This window comes from Harpia harpyja, chromosome 12 (genome assembly GCF_026419915.1).
Source record: "Harpia harpyja isolate bHarHar1 chromosome 12, bHarHar1 primary haplotype, whole genome shotgun sequence".
Taxonomy (NCBI): domain Eukaryota; kingdom Metazoa; phylum Chordata; class Aves; order Accipitriformes; family Accipitridae; genus Harpia; species Harpia harpyja.
In genome coordinates this window covers 43,391,254-43,409,668 of record NC_068951.1, presented here as the reverse complement: position 1 = coordinate 43,409,668, position 18,415 = coordinate 43,391,254, and the positions used below count along the sequence as shown (strand labels likewise).

General features: G+C 39.2%; 1 protein-coding gene across 8 annotated transcripts; it reads left to right on the top strand.

Moving 5' to 3' along the window:
* Positions 1-86: 86 nt before the first annotated feature.
* LOC128149188 (lysosomal amino acid transporter 1 homolog) lies at positions 87-17,787 on the top strand. 8 transcript variants are annotated; one of them, XM_052804069.1, is made up of 10 exons: positions 87-171; positions 276-370; positions 2,918-3,041; positions 4,471-4,816; positions 6,064-6,193; positions 7,315-7,405; positions 9,182-9,306; positions 10,190-10,285; positions 11,290-11,475; positions 17,504-17,787. In XM_052804069.1, exons 4-10 carry the CDS (start codon positions 4,479-4,481, stop codon positions 17,603-17,605), a joined length of 1,068 nt encoding a protein of 355 aa, XP_052660029.1. In that variant the 5' UTR covers positions 87-171; positions 276-370; positions 2,918-3,041; positions 4,471-4,478; the 3' UTR covers positions 17,606-17,787. The 8 variants fall into 8 exon arrangements, with proteins under 8 accessions (XP_052660029.1, XP_052660036.1, XP_052660035.1 ...); XM_052804076.1 differs by lacking the exon at positions 87-171 and having other exon boundaries at positions 185-370; positions 2,918-3,021; positions 4,471-4,554; positions 4,681-4,816; XM_052804075.1 differs by lacking the exon at positions 87-171 and having other exon boundaries at positions 185-370; positions 4,471-4,554; positions 4,681-4,816.
* Positions 17,788-18,415: the final 628 nt, after the last annotated feature.

The window sequence follows — 18,415 nt, the reverse complement described above, 5'->3', positions numbered from 1 at the left end:
CGAACACCGCCGCTGAGGGGAAGGCCGGCCCGCCCGCCCGCCCGCCCGCAGAGGGCGCCCCGGCCCCGCCGCTGTGGCGGCTCATGGCGGCGCCGCGGCCCTACCGGGGGAAGGGGAGGGCCGGCGGCCCGGCCCTCTCTCCCGGCCGTCCGTCTCCCCGCCTCGCCGCGGGTGGGTGCCGGGGCCGCGGGTGGGTGGGTGGCGGGCTCCCCCGACTCCTCTCCGGCGGGTGGCGGCCGCCGTGCGCGGGAGTTTAACCCGCTCCCTGTCCGCAGGGTCTTCCGTGTGGTGAAACCGACCGACCGCCGCGCCCGGCCGGATCCCCGGAGCAGCAGCAGCCGCCGCCACAGCCACAGCCAGCCCTCGTCAGGTCGGTGCCAGCCGCCGCTCGGGTGCGTGTCTTCGCCTCCCCACACCGGCCGAGGCCCCTCCGCCATTATCGTGATTCCTTTAACGGTGCCTTCCCCGCTCCCGTTTCTCCTCTGACGACCAAGTACCGCCACCGTCCGGGGTACGGGGGGGGACAGACCCCTTCCCCCGGAGCACCCCGGCTCTGCAAAAGGCCCCACAAGCAGCCGCTGCCCCTTGGACCCGCTTTCCCCCGAGGGACGGTGCTCCCCCGGGGGCTTTGGGGCTGGGATGGCAGCCGGACTCTCCTGAAGAAAGACGCTTCCTTATGTTTTGTTGGGGTTTTTTTTATTATTATTTATAAGCTAAGTTGGAAGTGTTCTGTGAGAACTGGGCTTGGTTTCTAGGTAAAATTTGGTCATCGGCTCTGAAGAGGCGGCGTTCACAATCAGGAGTGTGTAAAAATACGTTTAGAGAATAGCTGGAGACAAAACACGATCACCTGGTTACCGTTGGGAAGCGTTTGAAGAAGCCCTGAATTACTCCTTAGTTTAGCTCCACTTTTTTTTTTTTTTCATTTCCCCCAAGAGTAATTAAGTTATGAATACTGTACAACTGAACATCCTTTTAGATTTCAAGCTGTTATTAGCTGCTGTTTAGAGAACTTGCAAATCTGCCAAACACACATATCTGACATCTTTACACATTACTAGCCATGTCTCGTTATTTGACATCCAGGAACACGCAGCAGCCAGAACGCATGGATGTTCACGGCAGCTTGGCAGCTGGGGAGGCAGAGAATCTGCAGCAAGTCTCCCAAGTTCCAGGGAAAGCTTGCTTTTCCTCGTCTGCACTGTGAAGCTATTCTTAATGAAGTGGATTTCACTTTTAAACCATTGACTACTTCTGTTTGCACGTTTTTACTCCAGAATAAAGTATTCAAATAAGAAAAAGAGTGTCCAAACAGGAGCCTTAAGCTACTGATTCCTTCTTACTAAGTATCTTACACCATAACGGTTTTACTTCTAGCTAGACAAACACTAAAACTTTTCAGAAAGGTATGATGTCGAGGTTCCAAGTTCACTGTCCTGTGAAAAGAATACCTTTACTGTAACTTTTCCAAATGGTAGTAACTAGTATTTGGGCAGTAATCTAAGAAAGCATGTGAGGTTGCAGGCAAGGAATTGTTATAGGAACATAAATCACCTTTTAATATTATTTTCTTTTCTCATCATTGGCAACTTAAATACTATAGGAAGAAAAGAGATGCCATAGCAGTCTCCTTATCCTCTTTTCAGGTGGGAAGCATTTAATGCAATGAAAGAGAAGTGAAAGGGTTTTTTTAAATGTTGAGGAAAATTTCAAATCTCTCTGGAAGACTCGACATATTGGGGGAGGGAACCATCTGTATTGGACTAGCTCAAACACCGTTATTCTTTTGAGCTGAAGGTGTAATTATGAAGTGCTTTAGTGTCAGAAGACGTAGCTTATTTGGTGAAGGTTATATCCTAATATGGCACACCCAGTCCAGGTGTGAAAATAACTGAAGATCAAACACGGACACCATTGCCTTTTGCCTTCCCAGCAATGGCAGGAGGAGTTCAGCTCTTGTGGCCGATATGTTCGGTTGATGGCACCCAGTTGTTCTAGCCGCTGCTGGAATTGCTGGTTTTGGTGATCGGGCTCTTACTAGGACAGAGTATTTTACTGGGGATTTAAGAAAAATAGCAATTATTGTAAGATTAAAAATACAGTCACAAGGACTGGCAACACGAACGTTATTCTGCTGTATAAATGTTAAGTAATAACAACCCAAGAATATCCCCATGCTTTAAATGTGTTAAGTGTGTTGTGTGGCAGGAGGCCAAAGCTCAAGTCTTCCGTCATCTGGGAAGTGTAAGTGGCCTGTCTAATTCCCACCACTTTTTAAACTGTTTGGTTTTCCATAATAGCTGCAGGGTTTTGGAGCAGGGTATAGCGTAAGATCAGGTGGTTGAGTCTGAATTGCCTTGTTTAGACTTGCTGCCACATAGTCCTTGATCTTGTAAGAGAACTTTTGCATGTGTGAGTCCAACTGCAGTTATGATATTCAGACATGGTTTTAAATACCATGTTAAACCTAATTTTTCAGACATGCTTTTAAAATACAAATACCATGTTCAATTTTTTTTTTCTTTTTTTTTTTTTACATCTGACATATTTTGCTTATCTTGAAATGGGCATTTGGGGATGAAGCTTAATAAAATGTATAAGGTTTTTGTTACAATGTTTATGAATGATTGCAAGTTCATGCCTAAAACCTGCCTCCTAAGTAGTATGTGTGCTTTGATGTTTCTCCCAGTTTAGTGGGTGGTAAAACCCTGCTCAGCTGCAGAGTACCAGAATGGGAAACTTACTTGAAACATTACTCGCAACTTTTTTTTTTTTTTTTAACTTTAAAAAAAATTGTTTTCAAAGATAGCTACAAAGTCTAATAACTTCACCAGTATAAGCTGAATGTATCTAATAGGTTAAGGTGAATTCTCAGTGTATGAATACATCTTCTTTCTTTATCGTTTAATTGGTTTAGGTCCAATGATGACGGTTCTCTTGAGAGGCAGCCAGTTTCTGCAGAAAACTTGTTCCAGCTTTTAATGCCGCGGATACCTGAAGTCTCATGAAAAGAAAAAGCAGGTTTCTCGACGACTAGCAAAGTGAGTCCTAACTTTACAGTGAATGATGCTCTATGAAAACAAACTTTGTGAAACTTTATCAAGATTTGAGAGTAGTTTGATGCATAATGAGGGTGGCTCCAACATGTTACATTGCAGAAAGGGTATATTGTCAGCCCTTCCAAGCCCTTTCCCCAAGTGCGTGGAGTGAAGAACATCAAAAATCCCAGCCACGAACATCAGGCTTTTGGGGATTGTTGTCTGTGAGATACTGCATAACATTATTTGCTTCTGGAGGGCTCCTCTTACACGTCAGTATTACTTCTTCCTGTTTCCTGAATTCATTGTGCATCTGAGATGTTCCAAATGGTCTTAAAAATTTTCACCATCTTTCTTGTTACTGGTTCTACATCTGGCTTTAAATACTAAACAGGTGAACCTACTAGTATAGTACTTATTTTGTTTGGTTTTTTTTAAACTGTGCATTTGCTCTGGCTTTTTTCCTTAATAGCTAGTTGATTTTAGACTCCTCTGTATGAGGAATTATTAACGTTCAGAGGACTTAACCTACTCATTCTGATGATAATGTATCAGCTGGGTTTTGTCAGCAGGAAGTTTCAAGGAATAGTAATAGATTATTCTGCATTTTTTGTTAAAATTTTCTTCGTTTTTGTAGTGGTTAGCCTTCTAAGTAAATATTAACATTTCAAATAGGATGGATATTTCAGCAGGAACAAAAAATACCAGAATTATGATAATTGGCTACAAGAAAATATTTTTAAAGGTTAAACCCAACCCTCCCTTGCTTCAAAATTTAAGCCCCATTGTACTATTATGTTTCATTCTGGGGATTTTGGGGGTGGCAGTACCCTACGTTTGCCTTCTGCAAGTTTCTTATGCTTGCCATCTTTCCTCTGGAGTATTAAATAATACAAACTGTTTGACACTATGTTGAATCACTGGTTAGTCTGACAGGCTAGCTAGATTCAAGTAGACCTTAGAGCTTGTCTGGAATCTGAGTCGTAAGTGACTTGTTTTTCATAACATTATGCTGAAATTAGTTGCATAGAAAGCAACATTATGTTTTTTAAGTGTGAGAAGAGTGTTCAGAATCTGGGCTAGTACCGTTAAAGAAAGTACTGTTACTTTATTGGCATAATGTTGAACACGAAAATCAGAGTTTTGGTCTTAAGTGCAAATAAATGGCTTGGCTTACTTTACCCTGTAGCAGAATGCTGGCACCTCAGTGTAACTGGCAGTCTTAGTCTAACACAACCTCAGACTAGAATGCTATAGTGATATAAATCTGCAGTGTTGCATATTTGTCAAGAGCTAATGAATGCGATGGACCACAAAGTATTTTTCTTTCTTGGAAGTCTAACTTCTCTTCTGTAAGCAATAAATATAAGCAAGCATTGTACTGTTAATGTCTTATTCACACTGGCTATATTTATTTCTTTGAATTTGGCAGGTTCGTTTATGAGATTGGAAATAACTGTGATATCAAGCATCCGTCTGGATGCAGAGGTCTTTTTACAGAGGATATTCAGCATTGGTAAACGGATTTGCGGATTTGCATGGGGTAAAAATGGAGGCAGAAATAAACTTCTGAAATTGAATCTCGGTCCAGGAATGATGGCTTCTCAGCTGTATACACATGCTTTCAATATCTCCCCAATAGAGAATAGGAGATTGTGCATAAATGGAACACCATGGATTTGGCATCTCCTAGAAGAATGTGTCGAGAATGCGTGGGAGTATTGGAGCGTTGTCATAGGACTGATTTCCATTGTCTGTTTTCTGTTTGCTGCACTACCGTAAGTTTAAAGTCTTAAGCAGTCCTCAGATTCAAACATGAGTAATCTTGCCTGAAGCCTTTTTCAAAAGCTGCCTTTTTTTTATTTTATCTTGGATATGTTTCTCTATCTGCATAATACAGATATAATATGCCAGAGAAGCATGTTGTTCATGTTTGCAAAAATATTTGGTGGTTGACAAATGAGCTTGATGTACTGTTCTGTTGTACTGACTTGACACTAATCTCTGCCACTTAGAGCAAATGAGAATAAATCACCTCTTCTCTCTTATCTTCTCCACCCTGAGATGTGTGTGCACGCGCAGGCACACTTGCAGCAGAAGTTGGCTCAGTGTTTATTTAAACCACATGCTATGTCACCAGTACTGTTGTGCTGGCTCCTGCCAACGAAATTTGGATTGGGAAAAGGTCAGAAGCGGCACATGAGTTAGCACTTCGGTAGTGCTAAATCAGTTACTGTTTGGTCACTGGCACTGGCTTCAGGTTTCAAATATGTAGGTAGGAGATGACAAAGGAAAAGTAGAAATGCTCCCAGCAGGTGAAAATGCCTGAAACAAAATGGGATTGACTCCAAAGTCTGTCCCCATAAGGGGGATATAATTTACTGAACTAGTAAAAAACGCTATGGAAATCAAGCAAAATAAAACCACTCATAGTAAGCTGTTGAGCTTCAAAAATATTAGTTGAAATATTTGTTGAAAGGGGGCTTTACATTAAAACTGTCATGTTAGTGAGCATGGAATTCATCAAGATATGTCTAATGGACTCACATTTGGGATTGCTTCATAGTCCCTATTGTGAATGTGAGTAATAGCTCTCCAGTTTAGAGGCATAAGTGTAGTTGTCAGCTCTTTTAGCAGCTTTGTTCATTCTTAGCCCTTCTATGTTAAATAACAGTGGTTTTCTTATTTCAATATTTTAAAGGCTGGTATTTACAGCAAATGAATATAAAATGCTTATGGCATAGGTCTGGTGACCAGAAAATTGTATTTCAGTGCAGGCCACAAAAAAGGAGCACACACAAGCAGTAATGAGGTTGTGATTTGAGTCTTTTGTTATGTGAGAGTAAGACATGGTGAGCTATAGTGGTACTGAGTTCTTCTTCAAAAGGTAAGTGGAGTATTGCTGTGATAAGTCTCTTGTGGCTAGAGTTTTAATCTTTATTCAGATTTTGAAAAATGTACTTCTGAGCATATTAAACATTTTTTACTTATACTATTTTACAATTACTTCTGGAATTTGTGCTAGTCAAATTTACGTTGCCTGTCAGAATGGAAGAGTGGATCAAGCGCTGTCTTTGGGCTTTTTGCTGTGTTGGATAGCTGGAGATCTTACAAATTTCATAGGCTGCTATTTAACAAATCAACTGCCAATTCAGGTAATCTGTCAATATTCCTACTTTTTGATTTATTCTTTTCAAACTGTCTCTTTAAAGTCTAGGATAACTTAATATTGCACAGTGAAGTACATACTGGGGAAGAAAATAGTTTTGTGTTCTGTTCACGGATCTATCATCTGTAAAATAAGTCATAATTTCCTAAATATTTACATTGATACAGATACGTGTTATGGGAGTCATTTCACACTTGTAATTAACATTCAAAGGGACTTACTGGGTATTACTTGATGATGAATGAAGTGGGGAATTTTCATTTGAGCTTTGGCTTCAAAGTAAGCTTGCAGAGGGCTGGAAGGGGCCGGAAGGTAGTTGTGTTGTTTAGCTTGTAATAGATCAAGCTGGTTTGGGGCAGCTACTCTTTAAACTTCCTCTTGTTTGTTTGTTTTTTTAAGAAAACTGTTTATTAACAGGGAAATACTAGTTCAAAGCTGTTAGTGTCTGACTAATTTGAAAATATATTTTCTTCATTAGGGGGAGGGTTTCTCTGAAAGAAACAGTCATTTTCAGCAATACATTAATTGTGTCTGAAACTTTATCTGCAGTTTTTATTTTTTACTCTTAATTAAAAGAGAAGGAGGTATGTGTCAGCCACATGCAGAAGTTTTCACAAGCTGGAGATGGACCCAAGGGTGGACAGAGTTGTCTTCTCTTTTACAACTTAACGTGTGGCGCTAACCGTTCCATCTCCCCATTACGAAAAGGGGAAAAGAGAATGTTGGTTTTGTCTTGCTGAAATAAGAGGCACTAAGTAAGAGCAGTAGCTTCCGAAGTGCTGGGATACTAGGTGGAGCAGACTTAAGCTTCTGGGCAGGAAGGATTTATCAGTCTGCCCAGGTAGGAATTTGTGCTATGCATCCTGGAAAATTACCAACTATTGTGATTGTGTCAGCAAGTCCCTGTTTCGTAAGGTTTACACTGCATTCATCTACAGTGGTCTAATTTGTTTTGTACTGGAAATGCTTTCTTTTTCTTTTTTGGGGGGAGAGTGCTTTGGTATTTGTCATTCACATTATGATTATGAAGCAAAATTTCTATACATTTAAGTTAAGGTATTTTGAAGTATTTGTATACTGAACAAGCAAATGTATCTTCTCTTTCAGATTGTCACTGCCATTTTTTATGTTAACATGGATGTAATTATGATTTCACAATTTGTCTACTATAAGCTGAAGAATCAGAAGATGACAAAATGTAAGGTTTTTCAACAATTAAGATATTCTTCATATTGTAGCACAGTCTTTACTTTGATATTTTCTACAGCGTTTAAATATTTTTTTTTTCAGAGGGATCAAAAAATAGAGTGCACAAATTCTGGTTGAAGTTGTTAGGCCTATTGCTTCCAGTTTTCTTAGGCTCTTGTGAAAATCCTACCCTTTCTCTTCCTTTCTCTTCTCTTTTCTTACCCACATAGTATCTGTAAATATTTTCCATGTAATACTTTCAGTTTATATAGACATAAAAAATGCAATAGTTTTGTGGAATCCAGTTCCATATTTTAACTTACTCCATGGTTTTACTATTTACTTACAGCTATCTAAATACATGTATAAGTTGAAAGCAAGCATTATTTCTTTGTGTGGTTCAGGTAGTTTGCTCCATGTTGATTGAAACCGGACTTCATTTGCTTATAGCATAAAATATCTTGACATCTTCATGTGTTCTGTTTCAATACATGTAGTTAAAAAACATATTCAAGGGGAATGAAATTACTCGAGTTGTGCTTCATAAAATCCTGGCAGTAGTTGTAGTATTCAGCCTACCATTGGACTACTGTTTTGACTGAAATGGAAGACAGAAAGCCCTGTTCACATTGTATCAAATCAAAAACATTAACTCATCAATCTAAAAAAAAAAAAAAATCAAAGAAAATCCATGGTACAGCAGAGGTAACAAAAAGATGAAGTAAAACAGATGCCTGCCCAGCAGACTAAATAGGGATAAAGCAGATTCATTCAATATGGAACTGATAATAAACCTGGAGATAGGTCAGTGCTGAAGATATTTCCCTCCTGCTGCCTACCCTTGAAAACAAACACAAGCTTTTGTACATTTTAACTGCCAGTGCCTGTTGCAGCTCTATGGTTGGCATAGCTGGAGAGGGGGGAATGGTACTGTGATTAAAGCTGCAAAAGAGGACTTTTCAGTACCCAGTTCTGGAGCAGTTACCCTAGACAAGTTGGTTAATTTTACATCCCAAGGTGCAGCCTGTGGACCAGCACTGCTAAGCCTGTGTAATTAGCCCTGCAGGTCTTTAGGGCAGACTTACTAATGCCATACAGCAATTTGTCCCACTGGTAACAGCGACTGCAGGACTTTACCAGCATCTTACAGATATAGAAGGTACCGTAGCTCCAGAGTTCTGTAGGATTGTCTGCCATTTTCAAGTTGTCTTGTAGGTGTCTCTTGAGACTTGCTGTATGGAGTCTGTGTCCTTGAATATGGGAGTCTCGGTAAGGCTCGGTATCTAGCTAACCATGGACATAGAGACTGGTCCAGCACAGCACTTTAGATTACATATTTATCTTAGAGATATTTTTGTTAATTTAAATTTCAAATACCCTTCTTTTGCAGATTTTAATCAAGATATGTTGAAAGAAACTGTTACATTCTATTCTACTTAGCAGTTTTCTCTTTCTCAACTGTTATTTAATCATAAACTATTAGAAGTTAATATAAGAGATAAGCCGAGTATGACAATTTTCTGTCATTAACAATGACTATTTAAGGAGCTCCTGTCCTGTTCCTGCACTGCTACCATCGGTTGTTGCACAAAGACACAGCACAACTATGATAGTGAGCAGGGGTGGGCACAGAGCCCAGAAGAAAGAGGTGGACTTACATTGCTGCCAAGAAAACGATACATGAAATTGTACCTTTAAATTTACGTGGTTATACAGCAAACAAAAAGTAACCTCCAATCAACAGCAGATGTTATTTTTCAGCTAATTTGTTTGTATGTCATTCTAGGCAGCAAAAGCCTGAAGAATTTCTGTATAACCTGGATCATGGTGTGTATAGCACTGTGTGTTATTTTACTCTGTCAGCTGTTACTAAGAAACCAAGACCAGAATACAGTAATCGAAAGAAGTAATGTAAGTTCTTCCCTGCTTCCATTCCAAAAAAATCCCACCCAAATGTGTCTTGAAAAGATTGTGTACACTGAGCTTTAAAGAAATTTGGATGGTGTTTTTAACAATGATTTAGAAATCATAAATGTGGCACTGTGTGGATCTTTTAACTATGGACCATGCATCCCAAAATAAAGAAGTTAGAAAATTGCTTCAGCTTCCTGTGTTTCGGGCTTATTCTGTCCCTGTGCTGCTCTGCGAAATAACATGTATACGTGTTGTGTTTCTGCTTGTGTTAAGTACTGTAGACATCCATGTAGAGACTACACAGTCACAAGTGAAATCAATAAAAGTGGAAAATTACAATTGTACCTGCTGCTGCTGTCATTTTAGCAGGAATGTTCACAGGCTATTCTAGCAATTTGATGGCCTTCATACTAATGCCAGTAAAATAATTGTGATCCAGCAACATTGCCCAGCAGGGAAGCAGCTTATTTTCAAAACACAGCTAGAGTGAGAAAACTAACAACTCTTAAACTGTGAAAAATGAGTATTTTGCTTTCTCCAGACAGGACGATTCATTTTTTTAGTGGCCCTAGCTACAGTTCTTAGTTTTGGTTTGAATTATTGTGCCTAGGCTTTTTTAGCAGGAGGAGTGGATTGATATTAGTGTCATATCCTAAAGCCCGGCACTAGTTTTGATCTTGGTCATGGTTATGACGCAGCAGTGTGCATTGTTGTGAGATAAAGATTAAACCCTTTCTAACCCTCTTTGGTCATGTGAAGAGCAGCACTGAACTGCTTTGAAAGGAGTTCTGTCCAGAAAATCAGCCAGTGGACTCTCAGTTTAATCCTCTGAAATGCCTGAAAACATTCTTGCCAAAATATATGTACCTTTCTTTTTCAGAGCTCTCTTGATATGATTGAAATGTCAGGCTTCATTTGTGGCTATATATCCTGTGTGTTTTACTTGGGAAGTAGATTTCCTCAGCTGTATAAAAACGTAAGTAGGTTTTTGGCTAAGTATACTTGTGTATTTTACAAAATGCTCTCTGTTGCTTTAGATGTCGGATTTTCCCTAACAGTGAGCCCTCTTGAGCTCAAAAGCCTACTTTGCTTTTGTGAGTGTCTGGTATGGTAAAGAAAAAAAATGGTTTGGTTTTTTTTCCCCATTCAGAGGAGCATGGTGAGAATTTTAGGAAAATGGTGGTCTTTGACTGATGGAAGAGGTTTGATAGGCAAGGGAAGAGGAATTGAAATATTTACAGTTGGATTTACCAGATATGAGCAGAAACATGCTTTGCGTGATTGTTGTCATGAGCAAGTGATATCTCCCCTTTTCCTTCTCCAAACTATTGTACGTTAAGAAACCAACTGTGGGATCAAAAGTTAGAATTAGAGGGAAATTAGTTTAGAATTTTACCCCCTTTTCACAAAGATGCCATTACTGGCTTTTTTTTTCCCCACAGCCTCTTCACTACCAGTATATTTAAAAACAAAACAAAACAAAACAAAAAAACCCACCCCAAAAAACCAAACACAACAAAAGACCAGAAGGTTTTACATTGTCAATTGTATACAGGCATTTGAATTGATTGAAATGACTAGTTCATTTTCAAGCCTATTCATATTCCTCCTTTACCTTTTCCTTCACAGCTGGAATACCACAATATTTTCAAAAAGGTCTACTAAACAGGCTGATAGAGCAACAGATTTCTTAAGAACTAAATATCATTTGGAAGCAGATTATCCTTGCTGCTTTGCACTTACATAAAAATTACTTTAACTGGAGCTGCTTCTAAGAACCGTAACAATTTCTATAGTTTACAGTGATAGGTGCTGAAAGTACTAAGGGTGTAGGATTCAGAGCCCCAGGAGGAGATGGACAAGAATGACTGAAAGTCTTTGGATGTGTTATAGTACAAAATGCCCAAATTATCTATAACTGGCTACTATGATACATGTTTTAACATTTCTTTGTATTTGTGAAAAATTCTTTGTATTTAGTTCCGAAGAAGATCAACGGAAGGCACCTCTTACCTGCTGTTTGCATTAGCCATGATGGGAAACTGTACATATGGACTGAGTCTTGTTTTAAAGATGCCAGCTACTGAATTCTTCCGGGCCCTCTACTTTTTACACCATCTTCCATGGCTTATTGGGAGCTTTGGAGTTTTGTTTCTAGACATTTTTGTATCCTTTTCCTGTTATAGCTAGAGTTTCTCCGGATAGGCTTGCTAATAAGTAGATCAGAAATCAAGTTGATTTTTTTTTAAATCAAATTTTTTTCTATGATTCTAACCTGATCATAAAATCTTCTTTCTGAACAATAATTTGTATGCTTTTTATAATAATAATTCTTGATAAGAATAACAAGTTTGTAGAAAATATCTACGTTAAAGCTACATTGCACAGGTTAATTTATATCTTGTAGCCAATATGCAGTATACTATAAGTTTCGGGGGGCTGTTACACATTGTGCTGTTTTTCTTAAGTTTGCTGTCTGATAAATGTAAAAAACAAAAACCCCCAAACACACAAAAAACCCACAACAGATCTCAAGCCTGCTTGTTTTTAAATGCAAATACAGAATTATAGCTTTGAGGATTTGGTTAAATTGTAAGTGTTATTGTAAGATTGCATTAACGTCAGAGACAAACAATGAGGTTTTGGCAAACTTAGTTTCAGAAAATAGCACTTAGCAAAGAAATGCTGCAGCTACCCTTAATTGCATAATTCGGGGCAAAATCAGATGCACTGAGACACTGAGTGCCTCTGAAATCCAGCAGCTATGCTCATTGAGTCATGCTAAGGGCTAGCCAACTACACAGTTATCTAGATTAGTATGCCAGTTTCTTGAAAGTCCTGAGCAAACTTAAAACACTGTAAATTTTTATTCTTATATTCAGGGGACATAAATAAGAGGCCCACAGTATATTAGTTACTGTTAGACGTGCTCTTTCTAGATTGAGCATTAGCATCTTGTGATCAAAAAGTTAAAGCAAAATGTTTAGAGTACTATTGTACTTTTGCTTCAAAAGCCTAGCGAACAGTAATGTGGTGGTACTTGGTCTTACTGTTCACTATAGGTTTATAGTCACCTGTTTTGTTACTGTAGCTTGTATTTTCACTTAAAAGAGTACAAAGAGGAGATTTTCTGATTTTTCCTGAAGTCAGAATTTTGGGTTTGTGTCTGAAAACATCTCGGTACTTAGCTCCATGAACTCAAACTATAAAACAGGATAAAATGAAGAGTGATTTCAGGACCATGCTGAAGCATACTGTGTTAATCCGTTCCATATTAAAAGGAAGTTCTTTACCAGATTTACCTGGAACAGTTCCAGAAGTTATGATTCCCAGGCATCAGTCTTGTCTTTCTGATTAAAGTAATTTCATAAGCCACTCCGATTAGACTAGCAATGGGACAGCTGACCCTGGCCTATGGATGGACTGTTAAATTATACTGTCATTCAGAATAGCCATCTGTGCTTTTTGTGTCTCCAGCCATGGCGATTTAAGTGGGCAGTTTAGTAAAACATTCTGCATCGTGGGAACGCAATACTCCACTACAGTGGTGAGACTAAACTGTGGTTCGTGGCCCGTTTTGAAATAAATTGTAGTTTTATCTTTTATGAGACAATGCTGTTTCTTTTGCGTGAGCAGACTGTAGGGATTCAGGGTCGCTAGCCAGCCCATGTGGCTGGTTTGAGCTCTCGGACCTTTTGTTCCATGAACGAAGTAGTGACTCGTTCTTTCTTCCGCCCCCAGCCCCCCAGCTGGAAACATAAACCAGCCAGTATTTATTTACCCAAAAAACCCCTAGAACTTGATCTTGATGACCCTTACAGTACATTATGTGCATATTTGCAGATGCCTTTCTATGATGTACTCTGAAAAGGAACTTTTATATTGGCCACAAACCTCCCCCCTCCCTGAGCCCTGCCCCAGGATTGCAGTGCCAGTGTGCACATGACATTCATTTCTGGGTTCTGTCTTGATTGGAGTCTGAATCCAATCTTGCTAATAGTCCTCCAGTTCAAATTATATTGAAAACAGATGCTTCCAAATCAGGTTGGGGAGCTTATAGGAATCTAGTCAAGTATATAGTGTTAGCTGAAAATGTATGATGTATTTGTAATCAAGAGAAAACAAAAGCAGACCTCCTGCTTTGAGAAGCCCTGAAGGTAAGGAAGTCAATGCTTTTAAAAAGAGAGCTTCATTACTGTCTCTTGCCAAGCAAGAAAATGAAAAATCTAACAAACTGGTATGTCACGTTAGACCAGAAAACGAAGAACAGGATCACCTTGGTTTTGGAAAACAGAGGAATTAAACCAAAAATTCGCAATTTCTAAAAGGGAGGTGTTTCATAATTGATCATTTGTGTAACAGACAATCTCTGTTTTGAGGAGTAGTTGTAGAAATTGCCTAATTCTGGTAGACTTTATTCCTGATAGTGGCCGGACTTTCATTAGGTGGAAAATAAACTCTCATTTCTCAAGGTCCAAGCCAGGATTAAGAGTTCACTTACTCTGTGTCTACTGCAGTATTCTGTTGCTTCCATCTGACACAGCCAGCATTGACTATTTTTAGAAACAAATGGACTCCCGATCATAGCTGGAACAGCAGCTCCAGCGTTACTTAGTGCAGGGTTACACTGGAGTTGTTTCGGCTTGGTTTAACAGGATAACACAGTCATCCTGTTTCTTTGGTGTCTACAGTTAAAGTTATTTGGTTGCACAATAAGGCAGTTATTTTTGATAAATAATGGAAGTGTCCAATTACTTGTAAACTACAAATTGTCCTCCTTTTCATTTTGAGGGGAGTTTCATAGCATTACACATTGGAATTATAAATTCGACACGATTTTGTTTTCCGGTAAATGTTTCCTTCCAACTGCCGTTTTGCAGTGGAAGGTGGTTGGAGTTTCTCAAGAAACCACGATGGTCGGGGTTTAAGTGGGCCTGATAGGCTGCCTTGTCAGTCAGATGCTTAGTCCAGGTTTGCCTGCTGTAGGGTTCCATGGTGGGCCTTATTAGAGCTTTATTTTATGTGCATGATTACTTAATGCTTCATTTGTACACAAGGATGCAATACTACGTATTTTAAAACACTAAATCAGTTGATGAGCAGTTCTGCCCTTAGACTTGTAGCAGCAGCTATCACGAAGTTTCTAAGAGACTGAATCTAGTGCAAGGTTTTCCAGAAAACTTGGTCCATTTCTGTAAGTCTACTATCCTCTTTCACCCTGCTTCCTTCCTCCCCTGCTCCCACCAAAACCAAACAACTCTGCTTTGTGTTCAGTTCAGACAAAGCCCTTTACCAAGATTTTTGCCTTTTTTTTGTTATTATTTGACATCACCCTATTGTCAGAGAACTGTGTTCAAATCCTGCACATGTACTTCTTTTCATTAAGTGTAGCCAGGTTGTTAACTGGGTAGCCAAAGTATATTCAGCAAGAGCCAAGCTGTTGTACACAGACTCTTCTCTTGCACCTTTTGTGATTTGCAGGGCAACCACTTGGAATCCATTATATACTTCTACAAAACATCACGCTTTGTAATTTAATTACACTGTGCAAAGAATATAAGTCTGACCTGACAATTCAGCCAGGAGAGTTTCCCAGCCAAATGTACAACTTATTCTCTGTGCTCCTGTAAATAACTGCTTTTGTCTCAAAACTGTTTCATTTTTTGAGTTGTCATTAAATTGTTTAATTTAATGAAACAAATTTAATACACTAGCTCAGTGGCTGTCATGAACTTTACTCTGAGAAGTCAGTTTGGTTGTCTCCTCTACTTTGGGCTGTCTGCATGCTTAGGTCTTAAAGTTTCCCCCAGAAAGTCAGACTTGAGCAGCAAGTTAGTTTCTATATTAAGTAGTCCTGGCAGTTTAGCATTTATTTTAAAAATATGAGCAGCTGAGTACGTATGCTACAAAAACATATTCTGGAAATACTGTTTGATAAGCTCCACATAACTTGTGTTTATAATTTATTCCTCCTTAAAAGCTCTGTTGCTGTTGCCAACTTGGTGGCTGAGAGTGATAATGCACAGTGCTAGAGCCCAGGCTTGTCCCAAGCCCACAGTGTGATTTCAGCAAATTTGATTCCCAGTTCACAGTGTCTTTTTCCACCAGTGCAACTATTAAGACTTGGGGAGGTGCTCAGCTGCAAGTACAGTAAGGCCTATAAAAAAGAAAAAAAGAAAAAGGCAGGAAATTTAAGTGGTAGCTATATATGCTATAAAACTAATTTGCTAAGCTCTAAGAAGAAAGCATTCCCCACATAATACTATAGAAATACTAAAAAAAGGAGTGCTGACCTGCTGTCTCTGAAGGAAATCCTGTCTAGTCTTTAGTTGGGGGGCCTCAGAGGTGGGATGTTGGAAAGCTTTGGGAAGGTGGGATAATTCTTGGGGCTCTGCCTAGGATGTAGAGAATTTCCTCTCCATTCATCCAGGCCTCCCAGAAAGCTTTTTTTTTTCTCTCCTTATTTTTATAAATAATTACATACATTAGCCTCAAACTTCTCACAACCATTGTCTACCAGCCAAGTTATTTTAACTGATCTAAAGTGTTGGTGGAAGAATTCTGTATGTCAGCTTTCCTCCCAGAGAAACGATTTCATTTTTAAAAGGGAATTTTATGTCTAACAGTAGTGGTGATCCAGGCTCTATAAAACCTGAACTTACATGAGCACACACTGGACTTTTGTACGAGGTGCCCGGGTGTACAGATGGCTGCTTGTTTCTACACCACGTTTAAACCTGCTTTCATGCAGATCCTTATGTTGGAGGCTCTCTATTTGACCTCATCTACTACACCTGCTTCCACCCATCTACTGTCCTCAAAGCCTTCTTTGTCAAAGTTGGATAGCAACTAGTGCTAGGTTTAGCATAGTCTGCTGCTGACATCACTCCCATCTTTTAGGAGAAAAAAACCCCAAAGTGAGTGAAAAAGTAGGAGCGAGAAACCCTGCCATACAGAGTATTGCCACTTTGCTGGCTGGCGATGGTTTCTCTTTGTGAAGACAGGCTTCTGGTACCTGCGGCTTTGTATTTCACCTCATTTCCATATCGATTTTCTGTGACTGGGAAATCTTTCTTCTGTAACATCCTATGCATATTTCTTAGAAAAGAATACTTAAGGGAAGGGCATAGCTGGATAGGTTTGTACAATATCTTTGTATCTTAAAATGGTATTTCTATCAGAAAACAAAGTGTTTTTTATCAAGTTCAGTACTCAACTATCAAACTCCTCAACTGTCTAGCAGAAATTCTGAAGAGTAAGAAATCTCTCTCCCGTCTGTTCTAGATGCACACCCCTGATTTTTTTTATTTAAAGGCTATCTATACTCAGAATAAAAAAAATTGTTTGAGAGCTGGAGCCATCAAGAAAAAGGACAAGTACATACTTGTTAATCCTTTTTAGATTAGCGGTGTTTCCAATGGTCTGTCTTAAAATAGAAATAAATAATTATGTCTAATTGCACAATTCTGTGTTGAAAATAGCATTAAATATTGAGTCATAGTGTTGTCTGTGTGTCAGTGCCTGTAAATATCAAACGGCCTAGAATTTTGGAGGAAATGAGAATTTTGTTTTCTGATCTATTGGTAAGAAAAGTTTTTAATAACTTTCTCTCCTTACCAGCATCCACCCTCAGCCCAGCCCGCAGTATTTAGACCACTGAGGCTGGAGTAGTACAGGACAATATGTCTGATTCCACCTTGTTCCAAATGAACCTTGTTCCTATTCTGCTGCTAATGAATTTCACACTTAGGGCCCTTGCAAGCATGAGGATGAGGTAGTAAAGGATATTTTCATGTGTATTTGAGCCACGTAACCAAGGGGATCTGAAGTTTTGAGTTACAGTTTTTCTGTATGGTCCCTTTTCTAGTGTTGCAAGTAAAATATGATTAAACTTTTTGCCATAAAGAAGTACGGACAATGAGCGTTAAGTAGGATTTGGAAAAGGTTATATGCTAATGTAGAAAATTCCACAGTCGGGATTAAATAAATGGATAATACTTACTCTACAGTACATGAATTAGATACAGCAAGTTTTAAGCTTTCCTCTGCGGACTGTGGTATTCAGAGTCTGTGCCAGAACTAAATGGATGGCTGCTGTTATTCTCTACAGCTTATTTTGGTTTTAATTGAAAGCAAGTACTGCAAATGCTACCTCTGTATGCTAGTTAATTACTTCCTTACCCCGAAATAACAGGTGACTGTGCAATTCATCCTGTATCGTCAGCACAAGGAGGGACAATCTGGTTTAGTAGCACTGGAAGTGGAACCATTGCTGGTGAACGAGGAGACTGCCTAGTGCCGTGCTGGATTTGGCTCCTGTTTTCATCGGATTTTGCTCTTGGATGACTTTGACGAACAGTTAAGATTGCAGTTGCTTAGGGACCAAATTTATTACTTATTTTTTCTTATTTATTTTGTCATTAATTTGTCATTACTTATTTGCAAATGACATGCCAATAATAAAATATTTAATATTTACTGTGTTGTTTCAGGATAGATACAATTTTTTTTCCTGATTTTTCCCCCCCCTCCCCCCCGATTTTAGCTGTTTCTCCCCAAAGTGTGATATGGAGTCACAGCAATAGGTGCTGTAGAAATATTTATTTGACATCATGATACAGTGCATATCATGGGATGACTATTTATTTTTAGATGAACACGTACATCTAGTTAAGAGTAGCGTGGCTGGTTTAAAAACAATGGATGAGATTACCCCTGTGCCTTGAAGCCAGCCTGGAGTTACAGACTGCTCGGTCCAGTTGCATTGTATGGTAAGACTTGGCCTTTTTTCATTCATGCTCAATTTTGTATGCATCTGAATTAAAAACATCCTATAATTAAGTAACTTCAGTGCAGAGGATCTGTTATGGATGCAAAACCAGAATCCTGGTGTAGGTTGGTGGGAGCCTCATGTACAGCTCATTGCAGAGTATCACTATGCATTTTATTTTTAAGAGTTAAAGCATTTATACATCAATACCGGTGTGTTCCAAGGATTGTAATTACTGTATGTCATCATATACCCCGTATAATGTTTTTGTACAACGTGCATTTTCTTTGCAAGCTTCTGGTTTAGATAAGTACCACAGAGAAAAATTAGAAACTG